General features: G+C 43.3%; 1 protein-coding gene across 11 annotated transcripts in view; it reads left to right on the top strand.

Moving 5' to 3' along the window:
• Positions 1–12867, top strand: part of Ptprt (protein tyrosine phosphatase receptor type T) — a 1105165-nt gene that overhangs the window by 1047361 nt on the left and 44937 nt on the right. For all 11 annotated transcript variants that reach the window (XM_028868606.2, XM_028868602.2, XM_028868605.2 and 8 more), the window contains 3 exons: positions 1685–1761; positions 10524–10560; positions 11950–12047. In XM_028868606.2, coding sequence (XP_028724439.1) covers positions 1685–1761; positions 10524–10560; positions 11950–12047 — 212 coding nt within the window. The remainder of the gene's footprint in view (positions 1–1684; positions 1762–10523; positions 10561–11949; positions 12048–12867) is intronic.

Below are 12867 nucleotides of genomic sequence, written 5' to 3'. Positions count from 1 at the left end.
CAAGCATGGTGCCTAATGCCTGTTGATACTAGTGATTGACTCTGAGTTAGTAGACATGAGTGGTGTCTTATACCAGCCCAGGGCCTGTTTGCCCATAGCTGGACCCATTTCTGGCCTTCTAGTTGATGTTGCATTTCAAGGAGCTGATCTCTGTAAGATGACTCCTTTGTAACCAGGGACTCTCCTCCTTGTGTCCAACTCCCGTCAAAGAGACCCCTGGGGGTGCCAGTCTTAGAAGGCTGTCCCAATCATAGAGTTCTGAAAATATCACCCCATCTCTCTCTCCATCCAGCCTGCGAAGGTAGTATCTCTTTATTGTTTTTCTAAATTATCTCACTTCTAAAAAGTTCCTTCCATCACTCAACCAATAACTTTTCTGGTTATCCCCCACTGTGAATACTTACATGCTTTCTAATCTCCTGCTTGGAGCTTTATGAAAGTAGGAACATATGAACTTGGAGTTAACAGGCCCACACTTTTCTATGTTGCACCATTCACTGGTCATATGGCCAATTTTTATGAACCTGAGTTTGCTCATTTGTCACAAGGACTAACAGAACCATTCTGCCACTCTCATGAGATCGCTGGTAGCACCCAATGGGGCCATTCACTTATACACTCACCAAGCACTCACTGAGTGCCTGCTGTGTGCTAATCCCTTAGGGCTGCAACAGAACACAGAACACAGTCAATACCTGTATCTCAAGAAACTTGGGTTAGTACCAGAAAATGTAACTATAAACCTAGGAGTCCTATAAAAGTCTAAAAGGAAAAGTTGGTTTGCCCTCCTTAACCCCATGAGGACTTAGGATGCCCATACCTCACTATCCCACTGACTGTGAACCCCATCTCTGCCCTGGAGTATGATGGAGATGAGGTATGTATGTAATGGCAGGTGCACAGTGACCCAGGTAGCAGACTGAGAGTCCTTCCCAACAGACCCAAAAAAGATGTTCTCTAGTGCATATATATTAGCATGTCAGAATTGACTTTAATTAATTGCAAAGGGTTATCCAGCCTTTTCTGATGTACCATTTAAAGTGATTCTAATTTGGCATTATTTGAAGCAAGCATGTTATTAACTAAAACCCGTACATCTTGTTTATGTTTAGATTGTGTTTGAAAAGGCATTTTCAGTAACATGACTTTTAGTTATTGATGACCTCTTTTCTAATGATCCAGCCCTCAGTTTAATGATGGTATTGATAACAATACCTTACCAACAATCTGTCTGCACCAGTGCTCCAAGAGACAAACATAAAGTAGTTTGTGTCCATGGGGAAATAGGTAAACTTGCTGTTGTTAAGCAAGCATGGAAATTGAGAATACTGGTTCAGACTCCATGACCTTATGTTCTGGGTACTTAATCAGTCTCTCTTGTATTATCCCATGAAGGCGGGTATTTTCATCCCCTTATTGATGATGGGATCACTAAGACTTAGGAAGCAGGTGACACACCTGCTCAGGTAATGGTGAAATCATGAAGAATAGAAAGTAGAAAAGGGGTCCTTTTTCAGATTTGTCACCTCTCTGTACCTCTACTTCCTCATCTACAAATAACACAACTGTGAGAAAGTGGCATAGTTCCTGCTGTGCAGTCACTAAGGAGTGACAGCTCTAAACTACTGACTCCTCATCCCATAGCCTCTCATCTACCACTTCCTGCTTTTTGTTCTCTCTGCAGATGACCACTCCCGGGTGAGGCTGTTGGTGCTGGATGGAGACCCCCACTCTGACTACATCAATGCCAACTACATTGATGTGAGTATCTTGACTGGGCTAAGTAGCTATGGGCTAGGGTTGACTGTCCAGACTCAAGATCTAACTTAAAGGTTGTCTTTAACCTGCCTACCAGAAGGTAGTCAGAAAGTAGCTCTTCCCTAGTTTGTATGACAAAAGTTGACTATCCACCCAACTGCTCTTGAGCAGACTAGAGTCATCTGCTCTTTGGGGCTCCAGGGAAACTGCTAGTTTGATTTATTCAATCCACGTATTAATTTGTATGTGTCTGTCTGTGCAGTCATTCATTTGAAGGTACAACCATTGATGCAACAAAATGTTTAAAAGACTCACTACATGCTAGATATTATAAGACCATTAAAACCAAAAATGTCATGGTCTCTACCCTCAAAAATATCAGAAGAGTGATAAGCTGTGCACATCTGTGGTAAACTAGGGTAAACTAGAACTTGACGACTGTTATAAGTCCAGATAAAATATGTGAGCAGAAAATTATATGAGCCAAAGCTTCAAATGAATGAAAAGTAAAATTCAAAATCAAAGTGAGAGATGATGTGCCTTTGGTTAGAGAACTGCTCTTGCCAAGAGTATGGAGCTTGGAAAGAAATACATATCATCTCTGTCCGAGGATCGTGGAAACAGTACAGTGGGAATACTGGAAAATGAGGTTGGCACTAGATCCTTGATGACTTAGAAGGTGGAACCCCCAAGGAAAGAGAAAACTGCTGAGGGTGTTTGAATGAGGGGGTCCCATTCAGCACTGAGCTTTACAATTCATCTGCTACTGGAGAAAGGTAGAACAGAGACAGAAGAGACTGGAATTAATAAAATCAAGTAGGAGAGAGCCTGCCACCTCAGTCCAGACACTACTGATAAAGGGACTCAGTTCAAACAGGAGCCAAGAAAGGTATGCACCGAAATGAAAGAGAGTATGATAGAGGAAGTCTGGCCACAACTGCCAAGTAGATATCCCAGAATTACTGATCCAAGATGAATTCTCCAGGACTCAACTCAGAGCCTAGAGATCTTGAAGAATGACTCAGATTCCCACTGATCCCTCAGACTCTCGAATGTATTTATAGACCAGCTATGAAGTACAGTAACATGTTTCATGAATTTTCTTATAGCATAGCCTGGATCAGTTTATTCATTAGTTCAAAAAGCATTTGTTAAACTTTGAACCTAACACTACTTTATACTGAGTGAACACTCAACCAGCAGATGCCAATCCAGGTTAGACTGGTTCCTTCCTTTTCTCCCCTCCCTTGATTATAGCTAGGTAGATGTGCCTGTCCTAAGGAAGAGCACCCACATAGAGCCTTACATGCCTGGGTTACTAGTGTTATGTGAACAGAAACACCCAGGTTAAGAACCACTGATCTAGGGGCTCTAAGGGTTGCTGATCTTGAGGTTGACCCATGGTTCCTCTGTGCTATCATACTCCTCTAGAACTCATAAAACAAATTCTCCATGTTGAATCCCCTGTCTGCAATGTCCAGAGTGGTTTCCACTTCACTATTGGACCCCGCCTAATGAAGGACCTGCTGTGTGACCATGACCTGGGACTAGAGCTTCCTTGGAGATAAAAAGGGCAGTCTATGTCTATAGCCCCCTAGATGATTTCACAAGGAGGAATCCAATTCTGAGTAGCTTGTATCCAGCAAGAGCAAGTTGCTCTAAGCATCCACTGACCATTCTACTAGCTTTCCCCTTTAATAGTCATTTCACAAACACCAAGCAGACATTTCACTGTGTGCTAGAAATACTGACCTTTCAGATAAGGATTCTGTCTGGTAAGAGGGGTCCAATGAGAAAAGATACCTTCCCAGAACAGGGGCTGTCAGACTGAAGCCTCAAGAGGGAGTCCAATGAAAGCTTGAAGGAGATGACATCTCAGTCCTGCCTTAGAAGTTGACAAAGAACCAGCTGGACAAGAAAGAGTTATAGTAACCTAAGAATTAGTAATCACTTCTCATGTACCAGTATGTCACCTTAAGTAGTACTTCAACCTCACTGGTTAAATACCTCTAGTACCCACAGCCAGATGAGTAAGCTGGGTCTCTCAAGGCTAGGTAATGTACCTAGAATCCCTCCCAAAGGAGGTAAGAGAGGAAGAGCTAGATTTTGAACCAGGAGAGCCCAACTCTGTTTCCTCTAATAGTAATAAGCAGTAACAATGGTAGCAGGCTCTTAATGAGTCACCCCTGGTCCTATTATGTGTGCATTAAGCGAGTCAACTTACTAAGACTTCTTGGTAACACTTCACGGTGGTTCTTATCACTCTATCTTGGCATATGGGGAAACTGAGACTTGGAGAAATTGGAAAGCTTGTCCAATGTCATCTAGATGGTCTGTGACACAAGCTCAGTATGAACCATAGCTGAATGTCCCAGCCCAGCACTCTTTCTCCTGGTCCTTCATCTGCACCATCACACAGCATGCATTTAGTGGACACTCAGCTAGCACATGTTGATATGGGTTGGACTAGTTTGTTTCTTTCCTTTCCCACCTTGGCTGTGGTCAGATGCATAGGACAATCCTAAGGATATAGCACATGCATAGTCTTGTGTGCCCAGGTTGCCATATTTATCTGGCATTTAATATCTAAATGGAAACCCACACCTACAGTAGAGTGAATGCCTGACTACATGTAAAACTGAGAAATTTCCATGTTGTATAGGCAGCAAATGGAATTGCTTTAAATGCAAGTGACTCTACAGTACCAGTACTAATCAGGTCTTCCATTTCTGTCCTGTTCTGTCATTACAAAGTGTTTTGCAAGCCTTTAAAGACAGGAAACCAGGGATTGAGGTTAAGAGCACTGCCCTAGGTCACACAGCTAGACTTTTAATTCTCTGCGCAGCTAGAGCACAGCATAGCCCCCTCCCTTTCTGTGTAAGAAGTAGACGGTGCAGACAGGCCAAATGTCTCTACCACATGCTAGCCTAATAGGCAGTGTCAGGCCCTGAGCTGCATCTCAGTGATTAGTGTCAAGGACTAATGAGACTGCAGTCATGGATCCCATCCTCGTTGGGCCTGTTGTATACTGGCCTTTCTGATGACTACCTTTGCAATGATGGGTAACTGTCAGCCCACAAGTGTGTGATAACTGCTATAAAGTGCCTATCAGGGTTCCAAGAGGAAACAAGCTGGCTCACAGGTCTTAACCAGGTAGAGTTTAATAAGGGCCTGAATAATACTGAGGCAGACTAACCAAGCGGATTGTGTGGAGTATCTTGAGGTTAGAGATGGCAAAGAGATCTCAAAAATTCTGTGGCTAGATAAGATAATGGATATAAAAGGAATAGAGTTACTGTAAGAAGAGGGCTGTCTGTCTCTGCCAGGGAGAAGCCAACCCCTGCTAACACAGCAAGGAAGAACCTAGAAGGGCATATGTCCCAACCTCCCACTGGCCTCTGCACTTTTGCTTCCCCTCCTGGTTAGAAAATGCCCCCTCAAAGCCTGAGGACATGAGTGCCTACATTGCAATTTATATTGTCACCTCGCATAGCAACAGAGCAGGGTGTGGAAAAGACACTGGGGAAAGTGGTGAGACAAAAAGACACCAAACATAAAAGTACCCCTCTTATGGTGTTACCACAACAGGGCAGGAAGCAGGAGAATCACAATTGGGGGCCTGCCTGAAATCCCAGCAGAACTGTATTCTGTGGTCTCCTAGGGATTCCTGATAACCAAAAATACAATGTGGGGGGGGAGATGGGGGCGATATGAGCTATCTAGTCTTTATTGCTTTGTCCTGGTCTTCATCACAGCCCAAAGACAAGAGCTAGCTATCCAAGCTAGAGTCCATTCTCTATAATTGGATTTTGACAATTCATTAAAATGACTCTATTTGGATAATGAGCTGGATGAGGTCAACCTTGCCTGTGCCTCTGGAGGCCGGGGTATGTTGCTCTCTGAACCAGCCCGCTGGCATGTTTGTTTGCACACCTGAAAATGTATGGGCCACTTGAATCTGTTATAAATTACCAGCCTGGAAATAAATATCATATCTGAGTCCCCAGTAAGTAACAGATGCAGGAGTTCAGAGTGAGATAAATGCATTTTGGATGCAAACCTCTTTCCCATTGCTCATAGACAGATGGAGGCAGGCCCAGCACTGGTTTGCAGTCGATGTGTGTGCTGTGTAGGTGGGACTTAAATGAACTGAAAGTTCTTTTAAGGTTAGGAAGTTTTCTTCAGTAGCTCTTGGCAAATCCCCAGAGGAGACCCAATTGAGCAATGCATTTCTTTTATCTCCTTTGCCAAGGAATCGCTCTCATGGTTTGAATTTTTCCTCCTTTGGAACTGTGTGAGTTTCTGGAGTCCAGAGAAGGTCTTTTTGCTCAGACACAGCATGGGGTCCAGGCATGTGGCACACATGCATTTGGTGTGGTTGTACCGGGGTTGACAGCGAAGACAAACACTTTAGTGCTGAGAGCATAACCACAAGCAAACCAGGTACAGCCCTGCCCTAGTAGAACTCCCATAACATAGTGGGGAGATAGACAAGGGTGTAAGTGAATAAGCCATCTGGTGATTGGTGCTTTGGGTTCAGTTGGTAAAGTGCTTGCCACAAGAATCTGATGTGAATTCCTAGCATCCATAAGGAGCCATGTTGGGCAGCATTGCTGTAATCCCAACACTGGGGATGCAGAGACAGGAGGTTTCCAGGGGCTTTCTATCCAGGCAGTCTAGTCAAGTCAACAATCTCCAGGTTCACTGAAAAGAGTGATTGACAAAGACATCTGACATCAACCTCTGGCCTCCATACATATTCACACATGTGCATGGGCTCCTCCACACACCTGTGCATGCATTGACACACACAAACACACACAATGGAAGGACAAAAAAACAAGCTGGAAGTAGCAGAGAGAAGCAGACAGCGACCTGGTGCTAAGTCTTCTGGACAGAAATGTGACTACTACTTCTGAAGAAGAGCTATAAGTCCATGGGCAATGGGGACAGCAATGGGAAGACTGGCGGCATGAAGTGGGAACTCAGGAATGTCAAGAGGCCTAAACTAGAAGCTAATTAAGCCACCACCTCCTCGGGGAACATTCCTCTGGCCTCATGGCTGAGTCAGTTCCCATGGGTGCTCTATGGAGCCCCCACATCTTCCCTTGGAGGTTCATATCCCAGTTTGTAGATGTCTATGAGCTACTCCAAAACAGAGCCTACATCTGTCTGGTTCACTCCTGGTTTCTGGTGCATTGTGTACAGTGTAGAATATACACCTTTAATGCTTGCTGTTTGAATCTAAGATGATTGCACAAACAAATAAAAACACCAAATAGCCTCAGCAGACCAACCTCACAATTGATGTGTGAATTTCTTGCCCAGATTTTTTTTACCATTAACTTTCAAGTACATTTGAATCTTTCAAGCCATAGTTTCTTCCAAGGTCTTTACCAATGCAAAAACCAGACTCATGCATGCATCCCACTGACCAACCTTTCCAGAAAGCTGCACCTAGCTCTGGGTTGTGTGTCTCATGACCCTGGAGAAGAGAAACATGAAAAATCTTAGTGCTGTTCATGTTCCTGTATTCACTGGATATATGTGAAGTCCTGTGGAATCTCTCAAGAGAAAGGAGAATCCTGAGGAAGGAGTTACCTCTGTATCACGGAAGAGGCCATGTCTAAAGTCTTGGGTAGTAAGGCTGCAATACAAGATGAGTGTATTGAGGGAGCAGACACAGGAGACAGCTGGAAAAAAAGTTCAAGATGAGGATGCAGATGTGTAGTTACTATAAGATGAAGCATTTAGACATTACCATGCAAGGAGCGCAGGGACACTGCAAATTCAAATTAAAAAAAAAAAAAAAAAAAAAAAAAAAAAACCTGACACCCTTGGGGCATCCTGAGAAGCCCACTACTGCAGGAAGCAGATGAGCCTCGGGAGTAAAAATGGGTTCTTGGAGGACACCAGGAGGTTGAAGCTATGGTCCAGGACAGGGAAGACTGTGAGAAGAGCTGCTGGTGGAGATGGCAGAAGATGATAGAACAAGAAACCTCATCATTCTGGGCCCTGGGGAGCAATTTTCTGTTACCAAAACTACTCACAAGACCCCAGAATCTAATTCTTCTATCCAGCCTGCATAGCCATGTCCAACTTGACTTGGAGTGACAGATATGCCTTTCCATCACTTTGTTGATGGAGGAGGGCTCAGTTACTACTAACATAGGAGGACTCATCTACACAGCAACTTCTAAAGGTCCAGTATGCACTCTGAATCATTGAAAGGTCTCAATAAATGTTTACCAAATGAGCAATATTGTAATTGGAAAGACACTCATGTAAAATTTTAGAATTGTGTCCAGTACATATTATAGGAACTGCCACATATTAACTTATTTAATCTTATTTAATATTCTTTAAGCAGTCTGATCCCCATTTCATAGGTATAATTGATACCCAAAGAAATTAAATAATTTATCCTAGATGACACAGCCTGGAAGGGACAGAGCCAAAATTCAAACCTAGGCAACTGAGTTAGTCCATGGCAAATATAATCCACATGCTATGCTGTCCTTCTGGCTGGCCTGTTGTAGTCTGCTTATTTGGTATTTTCTCTGAATCTGACACTATATAAGCTCTATGAAGAATAGTTTCTATAGGAGTCAGTTGTGGCAGCTGAGTATCCTCATTAAATATATGGTTCCACTTGCAGTAATCGCAGTATGTGGTTAATCTAGCATGTAACTTAGGCATTTTCATTGCTGTAACCGAATATCTGAATAAGACAATTTAAAGGAGGAAATATTTATTTTGGCTCACAGTTTCAGAGGTGTCAATCAATCTATCTTAACAAGAGGGTGTGGCAGAGCACAACAGTTCACATCATAGTTTGTAACACAGCCAGGAAGCAGAGAAGGGGAGTTATAGGAGCAGAACAGGACAAGAATCTCCAAGATCACTCTCCCACTTCTACCAACTAGGCCTGACCTCCTGTTTTTCCCCTTCTCACTACCCTCTTACCACATTATGAATCTATCAGGAGTTAGTCCATTCCTTGGACAGAGCCTTCATGACCTAATGTCCCTAGATAGACCTACTTAGGGGTGTGTGTCATTAATTCTCTAAGCAGTTCTCAACCCAGTCAAGTTGACAATGGAGATTAACTATTGTACAGAGAGTTTCTGGTCATGATGTTGGTCTTAGGTCAGTGATAGCAGGTACTCCAGATAAAGTATGAACAGAAATTAGAAGAAAACTGCTAAATATTTACAAGACAAGTAAAATAGTAAGATCCACAAAAGTATAAGAGACTCATATACTAATCTGAGTCATCTGGTAAACCCAGGGTTTCAGAGTTGCCACCAAAGCCACAAGAGGGCAGTTCTGGCTTCCTTCTTCAAGGACTTCTCTACCATTATTTTACAATATTTAAAACTGAAATAGCTGTTCACCAAACTTTAAGACTTACATTGTCCAGGGACAGTTAACCCTAAATGTAAAGTGTATCCAAGGATCATCAACAATGATTCATTTGATTGAAGACTATGGCAATTACTCTGCCTGTAAAACACCTGCTACACAATCATTAGGACTAGGTTTAGATCCCTAGCATGCCTTTAAAGCCTGGGCACATAGCTCTATGATCTGAGCACTGGGGCAGGGGAGAGGAGTCAAAAGGGGAGTGCCTAGAGCTCACTGGACAGAGAACTTAACTGATTCACTGAGATCTAAATTGAGTCAGAGACTATCTCAAAAAATAAGCTGGAGAACTATTGAGGAAATCACCGATGTCTGCCTTTCACTTTCACATGCATGTACACACATATTCACACATTTATGGAAACATGTCCATATAGTCCAACACACACACACACACACACACACACACACATACAAACACGCACACACGCACGCATGCATGCATGCATGCACGCAGGCGCACATACACACACACACCAAATACAAATTTAACAATGTATCTATATAATCCATGCATCCATCCAATCATTAAATGTTAATCATATTTGATAATCTATACTAAACTTAAACTTTTATTCAATACAATAAAGTTCTTTTTCAAAATGATACACTGTTCCTCTGTAACAAAGGAGGCCCTCCATCCTTTGCACTCCCAAGTAAAAGACAGTGTCATCTACAACCTCTTTCTTCATGACTAGGATGCTATGGGCCACCAAGTTAGTTCCATGCCAGGGAGAATATCATAAGTACAGGCTTAGGGGAGCATTCTTAAAAAAGCCAGGAAAATCACAAACTGGTCTTCAAATCAGCAAATAGTTCTTGGCTCTCTGAGTTCACACTTCCACATACTCCTCTCTGTACCCAAAACTTTCCTATCACCAGAGAGAAACAATGTGACATCCTTCCATTTTCCTTTCTCTGACTGTTACCCCTGTGCAGTCAGAAATATATCTGTCTTTCTCTGTTTCCTCCTCCAGGTGCCCCAGTAGGCCTAGTATCGGGATCTGCATACAATTATGGGTCAGGAAAGGCTGGTTGGTAGTTGGTGTCCACCATCAACCTGAAATGCCTTCTCCCCCTAATTTTGGGTGCGTGAGCATAAGGAATGCCTATGGTAAATTTGTATGGGTCCCTCACAGGTAGTTACAATAACAGCTAATGTTAAGCAGCTACATATTCTGCGTGTGTGGTCTTAACGTGGTCTTCACTACTTCTCTGAGACACTATCCCCGTTTTGCCTATGAGAACACCAGATAGCTGGAAAGAGATGTATCTTAATATTGAGCTATTTTCAAACTTTGACTGGAAACCCTTCACTGTGTTTTCCTCCTATTATCCAGGGGTACCACCGACCCCGACACTACATTGCAACCCAAGGTAAGTGTCTTGGAGTGACCTCAAGGATATCTAGGAAGAGGGATTTTTTTAATCAGGGTAAGCTTTATTATCCACTTTTCCTCTCTCTGTTATCACAAAGCTCTTTCTCCACTAAATGGTCTGGCTTCTCCTGAAGGAAGGGGATGAACTTTCACAGACAGAGAAACCAGAGTCAGAGCAGCAAAGCCTCCAGAAGTCCTTGAGGAGCAAGGAGATGACATGTTCAGCTTAGATTGGCAGCAGAAAGAGCTGTCACTAGAAAATATTAAGGGCAAAGAGGCCACATATGGGGTAACCAGCAAAAAGCCTCAGCAGGTTACCCAACAGACATTCCCATCTCTTCAGTGAATGCAAGTCCACAAGAGAGATGCAGCCACTTGCCCTGGAAAGCAGTGTGGCAGTATGCTATCAGAAGGCTTAAAAATTATGATGCCTTTTAAAGCCTCCTGGGGGAAGTCCTGCAGATAATTATATGTGTGGACCTTGACATATATAAAAAGCATTCTTCACAATGTTATCGTGTCATCTGTAATAGGAAAAAGTGAAAAATCCTAAATGCCCAATAATAGACAGGTTGGTTAAATAACATATGGTGTCTCCATGTTTTAGAAACCTCTATAGCTATGAAAAATACCATTTTTTGAGGATACGAAAAAGTACTTATAATAAACCTGGTGCTTATTGCAGAAAATGTATGTGTACACACAAAACACAGAAAAATATTATTCAAATTTTCTTTCAAATGTATGAATTGCTTTTGTGATTTTAAAATTGATGAAGACCCAGGATATTAGGAGTTGTTTCCTAGGAAATTGCTCTGGACTGTCAGATCCAATCTCCCACTCCTTGCTTTTCTGCCTTTTTCCTTTTTTTCTTTCTTTTTCATTTTCTGTGTTTTAATCCTCTCTCCTGGTCAAGCTTCAGATGAATGTCTCGGGCATTTGTCAAACTCAAAACTCGGGACCCTCTTGCTTTTGGCAGCTCCACCTCCCCCCACCCTAATTCCCTTGCTATCTCTCATTGAGATCCTGCTGTTCAGTTTTTGGAAAAACCCCTGGGACGTGATCTAAACTATAGTCCAGATAAAGTAGTGGATCATGAAAATGTGGAGCTGCCAGGCTGAGCATGAGGGTAAGGACAGGGGTGGGGAGGCTGCTGCAGACCACAGATACCGAAAATGCATGGGTTTTTTCTTATCTGTGCTCTGTTCTGGCCCCAACAGATTCATGCCTCCAGCCCCAGTCTCAGCTACTTGGTGTCCCACTCAGGCTCCCCTGGCCTCACTCTCACCCACCTGTGTCGAACTTTGATTAAACAGCTGAGAGACAAACCTTTCAACATCCCCTTTGCGCCCACAGTCTCTAACCCCATCGCCTTCTCTGTTGGCAGGTCCAATGCAAGAGACCGTGAAGGACTTCTGGAGAATGATCTGGCAGGAAAACTCTGCCAGCATCGTCATGGTCACAAACCTTGTGGAAGTGGGCAGGGTAAGCCTCTCCTTCAGTTGTGTGGGCAGAGGGTGGTGGAGATGCACCCTGGTGTGCCTGGCGCCTGCATTGGGCCACCAGCTTCCTAAGCGGTACCACACCCTTACAGCAGGCTATAGGGATGGATGGGAGATACCATACTCCTACTTCACATTTGAGCAGTGTTCTCTTCCTTTAAGTCTCCCATCCCATTTCTATCTGCTCTCTCCACTGGTAATGTCATCTCATATATCTTGAGAAAATTAAAGCCATCAGATGGGAACTCTCTCACCAATACATCACAAGCCTATAATCTTATTTGTATCTGCAGCCATCTTCACACCCTTCCCTTCTGTTGTCAGGTCTAGCCATGAGAACGGGCTGTTTCTGTTGACTCCAAAAGGTTGACTGTTGGCCATATCTTATGACAAAGCCTAATATGACAAATACTACGTTTCTGCCCTTGGAGAGGTGACCCTTGGGAAGATGCTTTCTGAGAGGTCACTGCAAGCCTTTGTCCACCTCCCCTCATCATCTGTTAGCCCAACATTCTTCTTCCACTAAAGAACCTGGTCTTCCCTGAAAAAAGAGAATGAACTTGCACTAGCAAAGAAGCCAGAAGGACAGAGCAGGAAGACAACCAGGAGTCCCTGAGAAGCAAGGAAGTGACACATTCAGCTTTGAAGGGAGGCGGGAGGGGACTGTCACTAGGATAAATCATTGAGAGGGGAGGAGCCAGGCAGGGAAGATCAGAGGTATTAACATCCTCAGGTGCAACCCAATAAGGCTCGGAGTTTTTCTCATATTCCCTTTTCATTTGAAATATAGGACTCCTCCTCAT

This window comes from Peromyscus leucopus, chromosome 4 (assembly GCF_004664715.2).
Source record: "Peromyscus leucopus breed LL Stock chromosome 4, UCI_PerLeu_2.1, whole genome shotgun sequence".
Taxonomy (NCBI): Eukaryota; Metazoa; Chordata; class Mammalia; order Rodentia; family Cricetidae; genus Peromyscus; species Peromyscus leucopus.
Note: the sequence above shows the minus strand (reverse complement) of the source record. Positions and strands in the feature narration are given on the sequence as shown.